This window comes from Bos taurus, chromosome 15 (genome assembly GCF_002263795.3).
Source record: "Bos taurus isolate L1 Dominette 01449 registration number 42190680 breed Hereford chromosome 15, ARS-UCD2.0, whole genome shotgun sequence".
Lineage (NCBI taxonomy): Eukaryota > Metazoa > Chordata > Mammalia > Artiodactyla > Bovidae > Bos > Bos taurus.
In genome coordinates, this window is record NC_037342.1 from 23,798,788 (window position 1) to 23,813,285 (window position 14,498).

Sequence of the window (14,498 nt, forward strand, 5' to 3'; positions counted from 1 at the left end):
GCTTGTGTAGAGTGGACTCTTGGGTCCCAGTGCTGCCCCGGCCCCCTGAGTGTTGAAAGCAACAGTTAGGCATGCTCGAAGGCTCCTCTCCTGGTGTGGGTCCCTAAGCATGCTGTCTGCTCTAGCATCACCAAAAGACAGGAATGATTCTTGAAGAGAGCTCTGTGCACAGGAGACCTTTCTAAATGTACCCGCAAGTTAAAAAACAGACAAGGGTTAGAGAAATGCTGAGAAGACAAAAGGAGAGCATCTGTTCCCAGCTTTCATTGTCTCTCCACTGCAGAGGTGTGCACACACACACAGATAGACACGCAGAGACACTGATACATGTGCACACACACACACACAGACACTGACACACGTGCACACAGAGACACACACAGGCACACAGACACATGCGCACACACAGACACTGACACACATGCACACACAGATACACAGGCACACACGCAGAGACACACACACAGACACACACATGCACACACAGAGACACTGACATATGTGTACACACAGATACACAGGCACACATGCAGAGACACAGACACAGAGACACTGACACAGGCGCGCACACACGCACACACGCACACAGAGACACACACAGGCACACAGACACATACGCATAGACACAGAGAGACACGTGCACACACAGACACAAACACATGCACACAGACACATGCACACACAGAGACACTGACACATGTGCACACACAGATACACACACAGGCACACACGCAGAGACACACACAGGGACACACACGTGCACACACAGAGACAGACACATGTGCAGACACATGCACACAGATACACACACATGCACACACGTACACACAAACACACATAGAGAGACACAGACACACCCAGAGAAACACAGACACACAGAGGACCCCCCACACACAGAAACACACTCACAGAGAAATGCACACACAGAGACACACACATGCTCACACACACATTAAAATAAAATACCTGAACGACTGAAAATAAGGGAAGGAACAAGAGAAGCTGGCTGCCTGGGGAAAGGGAGCGGTGAGGCAGGAGGGAGCCTCTGCTCCTCAACCACGCGCCCTCCTTTGCTCCCGCAGAGAGAGGACGTGTGTGCCCTGAGCACACCTGGGCCACCTCCCTCGTGCTAGAAAAATTATGGCCTGAGAAAGCACTACCAGGCTCTCTCAAGTTTGTGTGTGGAGAGTCCAGATGAAAGTTCTGGAATCCATCTCCTAATGGTGGAGTCAGGGCCAAACTGTCCCATCTTTCCCGTCGTGGAAAACATTACACTTATTACAACCTGAAATATGTCCCAAACTCATCTTTGTGATGCTCTAATGAAGTGTGTTTGTGTGTTAGGCCTGAAACCCCTGACGAGTCAACTGGAGCATGTGTGTGTGTGTCCATAATTATATGTGAGCTTTAGATTTAATAATATTTCTGAGTACACAGGGAAAATGGCATGCATCCCATTAAAGGCATTCAGAGCAGAAGGCAGAAAGCAAGAATGCAAAATATGGCTCCCACTCTACTCTGCGGGCCAGGGTTTCTGATGCATAATTGAACAGAGAAGAAAAGAGTTCCTGCGTGTTGCATGAAATGGTTATTTTTTTCTCCTGCAGAACATAGCTTAGAGTCTGCTTTCTTGGTGTTCCCTCCATGTGCGTGCTGCAGTGAATTTTAATTCCTGATGCTTTTGAGGTTTCGTTTTGTCAGCAGAGCAGGCAGGCGACAGTGAGCTGTGCTCGCATGGGTTTAATTCAAGTGATGGGTTTCTTTGCATTTTGGAAAAGGAATGAGACTAACAGCACCCTCTCTTCTGCTAACAGTGACGCCCCAATCCTCTGCATCTTGGGCGCAGTGTGTATGCCGTGCCGAGTGTAGCAGGAAAAGGCTACACAATGTCCTTGCACAACTTGGGTTGTATTTAAGGTGTCTCTCACTGTAGGTTGGTCTTCTCTGGAAGTAAAACACAATCTTGGATCCAGTTTTTTGTTATGGATGAATTAAGTGTCTCTCCCCTGATGTAGGTTTCATTTTTAAACATCAAGCATGTCTGCCCATAGATTAAATGATGAGTAGTGACATCCAAAGAGAAGAAAGTTTGAGTCTCCTTTATTTTGAACCACTTGACTACTGACCCAAATTGTAAGTCCCAGTGGTTACTGGCAGAATAGAAAGACAGACTCGATTGAGCAGCAGCCCGTGTTGAGCATGAATATATTTCTAAACTGCAAGGCAGAATGTAGCACATGTGAATTGCAGTGGGAATAACAGCAGAGTAGCTAGAAGCATCCAAAAATCTGTTGATCATTGGTCAATAGGGGTGAATATAAACAGTGTCTTTTGCTTTTTGCTTTCTGTGTGTATGTGTGTGTGGATCCATTTATAATTATGAGTGAATGAAGGTACTCTGCTGGCTCAGACGGCAAAGAAACTGCCTGCAATGCAGGAAACCTGGGCTTGATCCCTGGGTCAGGAAGATTCCCTGGAGAAGGGAATGGCTACCCACTCCACTGTTGTTGTCTGGAGAATTCCATGGACAGAGGAGCCTGGCAGGCTATAGTCCATGGGGTCGCAAAGAGTTGGACATAACTGAGTGACTAACACTTTCACTTTCAAATATAAAAAGGAGAAACTGCTCAGTTGTGTATAGTCCCTGCAGACACCTGTGGTTGGAACATGCCAGATCCTGTGCAGCGTCAGACAGTGAGAAGCGAACGCTGTACCAGCCCACAGTGACCAGGGTCCTCGCTTGATTGAAGCATTTCTCTCGAATCACTTTTAAACAGTGGTGTGCTTTGGGCAGAAACGAATCTTCACCTTGCCTCTCTGTCCACCTTCTTTGTTAGTTAGCTTCTACTGGTGACAGCCAAAATGCCCCTTGGCCTGTGCAAGTTAAGGTGGGGAAGCCAAAAGGCCTTAAGAAGAAACAGTCGTAGAGTAAAAAATCAGATATAAATAGGACACAGGTCAAAAGGGAATGTAGACATATCCAAAGAAGAAAACTACTTTTCATTGTAGAAATCACGTTCATGTCTTATCCGTTCACTGCAAGTCTAAAGAGATAACTGTATCCACAAATGCCCAAGCATGTGTCTAATGTCCAACTCTTAGCTCGTTGGGCCAGCGGTTTAGTTTCTGCTGTGACAGAGCTCTGACCTCAACCCCCAGAAGGAAACCTATTCCCTTTCCTCACTGGCCTCTTTTTTTTTTTATTATTTTTCTAGAATATTAGACTGCTTCATGGTTCTTTACTTTTTTATTTTATTTCTTATTGATGTATAGTTGCTGTACAATATTATAAGTTACAGGTGTACAATACAATGATTCACGATTTTAAAGGTTATACACCATTTGTAGTTCTCGTAAAATATTGGCTCTATTCCCTGTGTTGTACAATATATCCTTGTAGCTTGTTTTAAACCAAATAGTTGGTACTTGTTCCTCACGGGTAACCCTTATGCTAAGTGAAATAAATCAGACAGAGAAGGACAAGTAACGTATGATGTCACGTGTACGGAGAATCTAAAAAATACAGCAAACTAGTGACTATGGCAAAAAAGAAGCAGACTCACAGATGTAGAGAACAAAATAGTGGCCCCCCCTCTTAGATGTGTCTTGATCGGGGTGTGTCGTGGCGGCCCTTGGATAACCTGAGTAGACGAATAGAGAAGGAAGATGAGACTCCTGGCCATCTTCTCTGCCTGCACCCAGCAGACCTCACTAGGTCCACACCCCCCTCCTCATCGCTCCAAAGGAAACACGAAGTGACTTTTCTCAGTGTAATATGATATTTTATTCTTCCAGGGCACCCAATCATGGGACTCTTCCTTCATGACCATGCTCTGTTTCATTGCCCTTGCTTCCCAAGGATGCCGAGACATGTCTGGAATCTGTGAAGAATAACTTGCCTTTTTCTTCTCCTTCAGCAGTCTCCTGGACTGACTCTGGCATCCGGGTCCTGACAGAGACAACTCCCCATTTCAAAACAAGTGTCCCTGCTCCTTGATGTGGTATTAATATGCAGTGTTGCAGCTGTATCTAATGCTTATCGGTGTTGTTAACCAAATGCTCTTTATGATTTATTAGTCTTCTATTACTGGGCAGTTTTACTGCTCTCCCAGTGTTTCTTATATATGCTGCTAATTTAATTTAATTTCTCCTTTTATTTAGTCTGTGATTTTGTTGTTGATTTCTCTCCCTGCCCATTGTTTACATCAGTTTTTGATTTTTTTGTATTTTCCATGTGATCTCCTCCACTTTCCTTTCAACCAATCATGTGCGTGCGTATCATGTGACTTTGTCATGTGGCTTGCATGGTGCTGATGATGTCGTCCACGCTGGTGAACAGAAGGTAAAACTCTTTGTTCTGAATCATGAAATAAATCTGGGACCACAGCCTGGCACATAGGGCCCACTCATTTCTTCCTGTCTCGGATTTCCTAAGCGAACTCATTTGAGAGATTTCCTCTTTTTCTCAATGCACGTCCAAAATTCATCAGCCTTTGGAGCCTTTAGATGACAATTTGATACCAAGACGCCTTCAATTTAATGTTTTGCTTCAAGAAATCTGGCTACAGTAAAATCACTTTAACCACAGCCGAATTTGCACCCTTGAATTTTTATCAGATAGTTCATAAACTTTATTTCCCAGAAAGCAGTGTTGTAAGTGAGCTTTATAGCATGGTTATCTCACTTTATCCAGTAGTTCTCCAAAGCACAGTTGTTATAAAATGTCACATTTCCATGAAAACATAACATTGAACACCTACAGAGAGAAATGTGTCCATCACAAAGGTTGTATTTGCTTGAAACCAGTGAGAGTGTTTCGTAAAATTCATGCAGATTGAGGACTTTCTGAAATGAGAGATTTAAGAATTTGGAATTAGAGCAGTTTGGCTGTAATGGCCAAGGTATCACTTTGCAAGTGACCTGCCACCCGCCCCAGGCAGGAGGAAAGAAAAATCAAAGCAAAAGTCACTTAACAATTACCATGACTGATGATCGCCATGTAATCCAAAGGCACACCATTGACCCTTGCAGCAAAGGAAATAAACTTAGAGCCTAATAAAGCTCAAAGGAGTGACAAAATAATCCGTTAATATTGTGACTGTCACAGTCCTGTGAAAGCATTTCTTGCTTACTATAACCACGACAGGAAAATGCAGCCTCTGGTCACAGCTCCCCCCCCCCCCCGAGTAAAATTAAACACCCATTCAAACCTGCCCTGGGAGTCACATGCGTGCCATCCCCTCCTAACTGGAAATTTGAACTTCATATCACAACCTGAGACACATAGAGGCTGCGATGAGCACGAAAGCGAAACTAACACCAGTAACCCCCAGGGTGCCCGTGCATGCGAGGGGTCCCCGGCGACCTCGCTTCTGGGAGAGCTGATTGGGCGACATCCGCACGAACAGAACCATCAGCCGCTCGTCTCGCATGTGCTCTGTCCCTGGTCTGCCCTGTGTCCCGTGTGCCCCACGTGTGTGAACCCTGTATGTGGCACCTGTCACCCTTCACATTGACCCCTGTGAGGGCTTCAGCTCTCTGGGCATGGCCACAGAGCCCCAAGTCAGTCCCATTTACAGTCAGACTCCTGGACAGGATCTTGGATGGGAGGGCCCTCATTTCCAAACAAGAGGATGTTCAGCATTTACATCATATGAAACAAAGGAGGGATGTCCCCGAAGCTTCCCAGGTGGTTCTGGGAAAGAATCTGCCTGCCAACGCAGGAGACTGCAGTTGGATCCCTGGGTCGGGAAGATCCCCTGGAGGAAGAAATGGCAATCCGCTCCAGTGTTCTTGTCTGAGAAATCCCATGGACAGAGGAGCCCAGTGGTCTACATTCCACAGGGTCTCAAAAAGTCAGACACAACTGAGCACGCATGCATGGCACCAGGCGTGGTCCCCAAGTCAGGGAACCTCTGTTATGCTTAGAGCTTGGACCTAGCTTTAAAAATTACCTTGATCTGTGCATCTTAAGGCAGAAGAAAAAACACTGGGAGCCTACAATTGTCTAAACTCCAAGTCCCACTCCAAAAATGTGGTTTCAAGGGAGACAGGCACTTTTCGAACTTGAGATGACTGCTCAGATGCTGAACCTTCCCCCTGGAAGCTGAAGTATGAGCAGATACCTGGGCTGAAACCTTAGTTTCTTCTTTAAACCCAAGGTTAGTCATTTCTGTGCAATGCTGTGATTCAGAATGAAGCACAAGGTAGAAGCTAATTCACACCTCTGAGGAGCTATCTCTTGCAGACATTTTAAGCGAGGCTAGAAATGTTTGAAGGTATTTCTTGCAGCTGCCCTAGAAACACACCTTAACTGTGATCTTGGCTGTCAGTAGGAAATGTGGCCAGTACTAAAACACTGGGAGACTGTGGAATTCCGAAGTATGATCACCCCCCTCATCAAATCACGCCTCTTCTGCCTTTTGCAAGGAGGGCAGGCAGAGGACTGTTACTCAGACCAGCAAGACACGGTGGGAAATGGCCCTTAGTAATAGAATGGAAGGGAATGGAGAGGCTGGAGCAAATAAAATTTACAGGGGAGAGAAATAAAACTTAGGGGTGGTTCCTCTAGGCTTAAGTAAGGCTTTCAGGTGAGTTAGGCCTAATGAAAATGATTTAAGTGAGCAATGGGTAGGTTGTACACCCACAAATGATTAAACTCAGTGTCCACTACCCTCCACCACCACCCCCCCAAATTGCCTAGGATGTGTTTAACGTATGCTGGATGTTCTGTGCACCTACAGTTTCTGTCAAGAAGAGGAGAAATGAACACAGGCATTGAGCACCAGCCCCGGGCCACTTGGACCCTGAGCCCACAGAGCTCTGCAGGCAGGGTCTATGACAGGGAAGCGCAGACACATGGCCCAGGGCACAGGCATGGGTTTGCTGGAAGCAAAAATTTGAGCCCCCTGGTGTCAAAGTTTATTTCTAATATCACAGCATCACATAACTGCAGGGCCTGCTTCCTCTGGTGATCCATCAGCTACCGAGGACTCTGTGTAAATGGGACTCCCCTCCGCACCAGCATGTGTGTGATGAGACGCCCCCTGCACCCTCCCCGCCCTCCCTTCCGCGTGCAGCATGTTTGAGCATGGATCCCGCCCCACCCATTTATAATGATCTTTTTTTTCTTTAGCTACTGACACTGACTCGTACTAGGAAATGCTGATTCTGATGAACTAAACTCTTTTTTAACACCCACTCTTCCTTCTTAGATTGAAAACATCACTAACCATCCCTTCCACCCCCTCCTTTATTTTTTACAGCTGTGTGTCTGGATTGCCACGGTCTCTGGCAGGTCGACATAGACTTTTCACCAGGGGTTCTGTTCTAATTGCCTTTATTCCCAAGGATTCCCTGCACTGGTGGTTACCAGGGTAGAAAGCTAGCTTGAAGGGACCAAGGCAGTGACGTATATCAGCCCGAATCCCCTGGGCAGAGACTGGGGGCCATGGAAAGTGCCCATTTCCCTGGGGTTTACCAGGAGGAGGGTTGAAACCTCCCAGGAGCCTCATGCTTCTTCATAACTCACCTAACGTCCATGAACTACTGTTGGAGATGTTCACAACCCCCGCCCCGCTTTGTGGCCTCGGAGGCAGGAGCCGAGTTAATTGGTGGTGATGGCAGTTATTTCTGTCTTTAACTTCCTCAGCCTGGATCAGCCCCATAACCACAAGCCATACCTTCGTGGTCATATTTTCTTTTTAGGATGATGAAACAAAGATAATTGATCAATTAATCTGTTGGTGTTTTCATGACACCCACGAGAAGGGATTTGGTATTTCTGTGGTTCGGTCTGTCAGAGTTCATTTACCGCTGTTTAACTTGTCCTCAGTAGTACCAAGCCTCCCCACCCTCCCCCCAGCACTCATTCACAATTCCCGAGAAAACCCGTGCTGGAAAGCTTTGTGGACTGGGTGCCTCCATGAGCGTGGCTGCAGAGAGCCAAGCATCTTTTCTCTGTAGAAACGAGGGAGCTGGCCACGCCCATGACCACTCATTCTGTACCCCAGCACTCCTCAGAGCCAGGGACGAGGATGCCAAAGGGTCAGATCACACTGGCGCAGCGAGTCCTTGACAATTAGAAGAGAAGTGTTCAGGAGAAAAAGAATGCTTTCCTCCGAAGGCCTGATTTGGGGGAGCGGTGCTTGAGACAAATCGATGCCAGCCCAAGCGCTGCCGGCCGCTCTTGGGTATAAGATAACCACCTCTGAATAGAATGGCCAGGCTGCTGCCAAAGCACCATCAGGGAGGTTCTGAGGCTCCAGGAGTGTGTGTGGCATAGATCACATTGATCTGTTTAACATTAGGGCTAAGAGGTTGGTCTGAGGAAGGAGAATTAGTGGTCTAATAATTAATCCTGATTCCCTTTGGTAATTTGCTGATCCCCCTAAGGCCCATTCAAACTTGTGACCTCTTGGTGTAATTTTGAATATTCCTGAGTTGGAAAAATCAAATAGGTGTCACATCAGATCAGCTGCATCATACATTTTGGACTTCTTAAAACCAACAGTTTGAAATCACTTATAAGAAATAATCGGTAAGGGGGAAGAGACATTAGGATAAACAGAGCAAACAGTATTTTTAATGCCAGGCAATCTTATTTGATAGTAAAAGATTCTAATGCAGGCCCTATGCCCATCATTGGGTTTTCTCAGAAGCCCCTGTGGGGTCCTGATGAAAGAGAAAGCAGAGGCAGTGAAGAGAGAACCCAGGTCCAGCCTGTCTCAGGGAGGCCTGTCAGCCAATTAACGTTCCATTCAGAACGTACAACTCTAGGTTCTTGAGCTCTTTGAGTGAGAAGTATTGTTTTCCTTCCAAAATTCACAGTTGCTGTTCAGAGGCTGTGGGCTTGCTAGAATTTTTGTTGTGGGATTCAGATATCCAGCAGTAGTTTGCTGATCCCAGGGCTTCTGCTGACTCGGGGAAAGACATGAAGCTGACTCTGATTTTAGGGCCCAGTAGCACCGTAATTATAAAGAAGAACCTACAATCTGCATGGCCAGAAATACACATCTCAATTATGGTTTCTAAGGGGAATTTATAGGACCTGCCAGTAATATTTTTGACTGTATGTGGTCTCTCTGGTACATTCTTTTTTTTTTTTCCTTGCATACATGATTTGCATTCTTCTAGAAAATACCAGAACTGCCTGATATTTTATGTTTGTTATCGACAAGGCTTATTTTTACGAATCCTGCTGTTTTAGTCTTTACATAAAATATTTGGGGGAAAAAATTTGACTCATGGTTAAAGCTAAACTCAGAGGGTATAATTAACCCCAGGGGTTTTCTCGGAGCCACCTGCCGATTGCTGCTGAATTGCAAACCAACGTTTACAAATAATTACAATATTGGTTTTTCTGAAATTACCCATAATGATTTCAATCAGAGCAGCCATCTCGGAACAGAGTGCATGTTGGGACCCTCTAAATAATTTCCTCTCTTAATGTGTTCAGTAAAGCAGCCAGCCTCCTGAATGCAGGTCCGTTTCTTTGGCGTCCCTCATCAGGCAGGGCTGGAACATTCTCTTTGCAGAGAGCTTAGGAAATCATTTCTTTCACGCATTTCTAATCTTTAAAAATATTGGCTCCCAGTGAACATTTGAAGATGAATAAGGCAACTGATTAAACAAATATCACTCTTTCCACATCTGTGTGTACTGACAGCAAGTTGCATGGCCATAAAGTTGATCATAATCTCTATGATATTAGTCCAATAGGATCTTCCTTTAGAAACACCATCATAGGAAAAATTAGATTTCTATACAAGGGCCCCACCATTCAAAGAATTGAATAAGAAGTGAGTACGTTTTTTCATTTAGCAAACAAAATCTTGTTTTAATCACCATTGAAACTCGAACGCCTAATGGACTACATGGTACCTAATAGATACTGGATGTGCATTTGGTGAATAAATCATCTTTAAAGCACTCTAAATGATATAGGAACATCCCTGTCAGTCCAGTGGTTAAGACTCCCATGCTTCCACTCCAGGGTTAGATCTAACCACATTAGATCCCTGGTCAGGGAGCTGAGATCCCACAGGCCGTGCAGTATAGCCAAAAAGTAAAAAATAAATACATGATATGATATAAAATGCCCTGAATTCTATGAGAAAGCAATACATATCAGGGTTCCGTGGTAGTCACTCGAATAAAATGATGGCAAATTATAGTGTTCTAACTTCGGTAGATGTTAGAATTGTGTTCCATGGTATAGTTTTGAGTGATTTCTCTGTGATCCCGTCTATATTTTTTTCTGAAGCAAATCCAAACGTAAGAGCAGGTCATTGGGGCTTTTGGTTTTCACAAGGTTCCCTTGGCGAGATTTTTGTTCACATATCTTTGAAAGACTCTTAGGGTCTGTTTTTTCAAAGACAGGAATTTTTGAAATGACTTTTTTTTAATTTGTAGAAAAATGGGCAATTTTGTGGCAAAGAGATATGGAATTGTTAATCTTGGGGGCGCATTTCCCTAAAATTGACTGAACATCCCAGATTTGGTGTCCTATGTTTTACGGCATCATGAACACAGCCAGGGTGCTCTTGAGAGCTCGACCTAGCATGGCGACTGTCACAGTGATGTCAGAATAAGAAGGACCCCTTGGGAGCATCTGGTGTTTTGCAAACCTGGAGACTGAGGTGGTGACCTGGCCAAGGCACTAAACCCCCTGGGCTCTACTGTGGCCTCCGTAGCCTTCAGTTCTAAAGGGATCTTCAGGGCAGCAGAGCAGCCCTAATGGAGTAATCTCTATTCCCTTTCCTGGGAGGTCTTGAAGGAGGGACAGGTCCTTGCCTGGTGGGTGTGTTGGAAGGGCCACTGATGCCACCTCCTCCTCTCCTTCTTCAGGCAAAGAGATCATTAACCACAGAGTCAGTGTTGCAATTCTGAATCCAGAAAGTTATTACGATTAATGGGAGTCTTCATTCAGTCCAGGGTCACCAACATCCCATTTCACCTGGGACTAAGGGTTTATCCAGGGTAAAGGATTTGCAGTGCTAGCACCTGCAAAGTCACAGGCTAACCAGGATGCGGTGGTCACCCCAATTCAGTGAGAGAGTAGAATCTGTAATGTTCTTCCGCATCTCCTACTTCAATGTTCAGCATTGGTGAATCTACACAGGCTTCCTTCCCTACTCTAAAATATATTTCACTTGGAGTTTCTTTTTAGCACTGGATATGTCTGATGGGGCATAAGGCATAATTAATTATTGTCTAAGATGTATAATGATCCAAAAGAATTAGAAAAGCACGCACACTTAGACATTATCTAAACAGAATTTCTAAGTATTTTCCACTGAATAATTGGTGCTGGTGGCTAGACAGTGGTGTAAAAACAGGACAAGTCTATCTGAAGCCCATTTATCATTTTGTTTTTCTTTTTCCTTAGTCACTGATTAAAGGAAGCAAGTCACAAGCACAACTTTTCGTAAATACTTTATCCCACAGACATTAGGATTACACAGCCTCCCTGTTGCCGCTTTTTGTAGCCCCATGGCCAGTACAGGTGTACCTTGCAACCCTGTTAATCGAGCTTCCAGGGGGTGTGCCAGGGGCCCGCCCAGACCAAGTAGCAGGGCTCTCGTCAGTTTTGTCTCTGGTTCCTCCTGGTCTCAAAGGGAAAAGCAGCCCCCTCGGCCATCGCGAGGTTCTCAGCGTAACTAAGTGAGTTGGGTGGGGTGGGCTGGCCTTACCAAGCAACATACTTGTGGGTGATGAGGTCCAAAGCCTGGTGACAAGCCTCCCCCAGCTCTTCTGTCCCATGTCTGAGATTCTGTCTTCCAGAGAACAAGCCAGGACCACCCACCCAGAAGGTAACTGTTTTATAGGCTCTGCAAATCTTCTGTCTGAGGTCATGAAATAGATACAAGAGATGGTTTCCACCAGAAATGCCAGGGTCCCAAGTGTTTTAAATCTTCATTTTAACTTTTTATAACAGATGTTCTGTCATCTCATGGCTTTCAACATACACTAATGAAATAGTTTCTCTTAAAATAAATTAGCATTTTACAGGAGAACCATCCCAGCCCTCAGAATTGGTCACATACAAGCTCATCTTTCTTGTCAACCTGGATTCACAGTGTTACTGCAAAAAATAGAGAAACATCGACTTTTTCTCTGTTGAGAAATGCTGAAGACATTTTTTCCCTCTCTCTTCTCACAAAAAGACTTTAATGAATGTTCCATTAATACAAGGCACTAAGGATTATCACCAAGGCAGTTGAGCCATAAATGCAGAATACTTACAGGAAACTTGCCTATGGCAAATCATGCTTTACTTAATCACAACTGGAAACCTGTTATTTTTTTTAATGACTCTAAGTCATAAAATTTAATTCATGCAAAAGCTGGTCACAAGAATGCAACATCATTCCACTCCTGTTAGGAATTAGACCCCTGGAATAGATCACATATCCCAGGGAAAAAATAGGCTGCTTTGAAACATTATTTTATGGGTGTAAATTTTCTCCTTAAATGCCTACATTTTCCCATATTTCAGACTATTCCTCAAAATGTACCAGGTTTATGAAAGTTAAATCTGCAGTTGTAAGAGCAGCTAACAGAAAATGCAAGCACCAGGAAGAGACAGGCCAAAAAAAAAAAAAATCCCTCTTTAAAATGGTGAAAGGACTATACTAGGAGGGAGGGTAGTTTCCCAGAACATTTTCGAAAGGCGTTCTCAGTTTGAGTTAAGACTGAGGCATCTAATTGGAATTCAAAGTTTTACATGTTTTGCTTTTTAACCATTTGAATTGCTGAGAGATCAAGAGTCCAGCCCCACTCCATCACCGCATCTCATTTTGATGGATTGGATTTTCATTGTGTGGATGAAAATGTCATGTGAATTCCCTGGCTGTTTCAGGGGAACCCAGTGCACCTAAGCTCGAAGGGCAGATGGGAGAGGATGGAAACTCTATTAAGGTGAAGCTGATCAAGCAAGACGACGGCGGCTCCCCCATCCGACACTACCTGGTCAAATACCGAGCGGTGAGTAGCCTCCTTCCCGGGTTTCTTGCAACCCCACAACCCTAACACCCGCCCTGTGGGACCAACAGTGTCTTTAGAGCAAGGGGGCAGGGCATCCCATGTGCCTGGCAGGTGGCTCGTGGGCCCAGGTTAGGGTTTTAAGTCCCAAGACTGACTTACAGCCTTTAGGTCATATCCACACTGAGACCACTTTTTTTTTTTCAGTTCTCTATTTTTTTAATGATGTATAGTTGATTTACAATGTTGTGTTAATTACCTCTGTACAGCAGAGTGATTCAGTTATACATATATACATTCCTTTTTTATATTCTTTTCCATATGGCTTGTCATATGGTGTTGAATATGGTTCCCCGTGCTATATATGGGGCCTCCCTGGTGGCTCAGCAGCAATCAGCCCGCAATGCAGGGGATGCACAGGAAACAAGGGTGGTTCAAGCCTCGGGTTGGGAACATCTCCTGGAGTAGAAAATGGCAACCCGCTCCAGTATTCCTGCCTGGAAAATTCCAGGGACAAAGGAGCGTGGCAGACCACAGTGCATTGGGGTTGCAAAGAGTGGGCCATGACTGAGCATGCATGCACACACGTGCGATACATAGAATGGACAAGCACACTGAGACCGTTATAAAACCTCTACAGTGATTTTGGTAATGATAAACCCACCCATGACTGATTTTTCTGCTTCCTAGGTTTTTCTACAAAGTTATTTTCCCATCATTCAGTACTTTTTTGCAAATAACATACCAATACCTTGGATCACACTTGGATAAAGTGTGTTATGGGCCAGGCATGCAGGCCCGTGATCACATGCATTTTCTCCCCCCAAGAACCCTATGAAGTTGGTCTCAACAGTTATCCTACTTTACAGAGGAAGTGAATGAGGTTTATGCAATTAGTGACCACATGACTCACGCAGTCAGGCAGCCAGGGTTTGAATCCAGGTCTGTCTGACTGAAGAGATGGGGGTCTAAGCCTCCTGGCCTGGGCCACCTCAGCTCCTAAACCATCTCCTTCCCTCACCTTCCCTCCACACTAGTGTAGCCCACCCGACCTGTGGTCGTGCCGCTACCTGTGAGCTTGGCCCTAGCCTTTTGTCTTCCTGGTTTCCCAATGCCCATCAGAGATTTCTGACATTGCACCTTTCATCCCCAGCGCCTAAACTGAAAATCATCCCCCTTTTTTTGGTCTTAGAATGATACTTAGCCATCGCCAACCATAACCGATTGCTGGGAGATTTAGAGACAGCATCTGAGCGTTGCAAATAGCCTCTTGCTAGGATTTCTTGACAGTAGAAAATAACCTGAGTGGAGTTTTCTTTCTTCAAATAGCACCCAAGAAAGGCTTTTTCCAAAAAGTTTGACTTAACTCTGTCTCTGTCTTTTGACCAGCTCCTACTGATCAAAGCCCTAACCTGGTTAGGTTTGCAGAGAGTCAGTACAGCACAGAGCCCCCCACCCCACCCTGGGAACACATCCCAGCTGCTGGGCCGCCTGTCAGTCACTCAGCCCCCTCC

The 14,498-nt window shown here is 45.1% G+C and overlaps 1 protein-coding gene across 24 annotated transcripts in view; it reads left to right on the forward strand.

Annotated features, from left to right (window-relative positions):
- Positions 1-14,498, forward strand: part of NCAM1 (neural cell adhesion molecule 1) — a 362,241-nt gene that overhangs the window by 326,367 nt on the left and 21,376 nt on the right. For all 24 annotated transcript variants that reach the window (NM_174399.1, XM_059874560.1, XM_010812341.4 and 21 more), the window contains 1 exon segment: positions 12,863-12,987. In NM_174399.1, coding sequence (NP_776824.1) covers positions 12,863-12,987 — 125 coding nt within the window.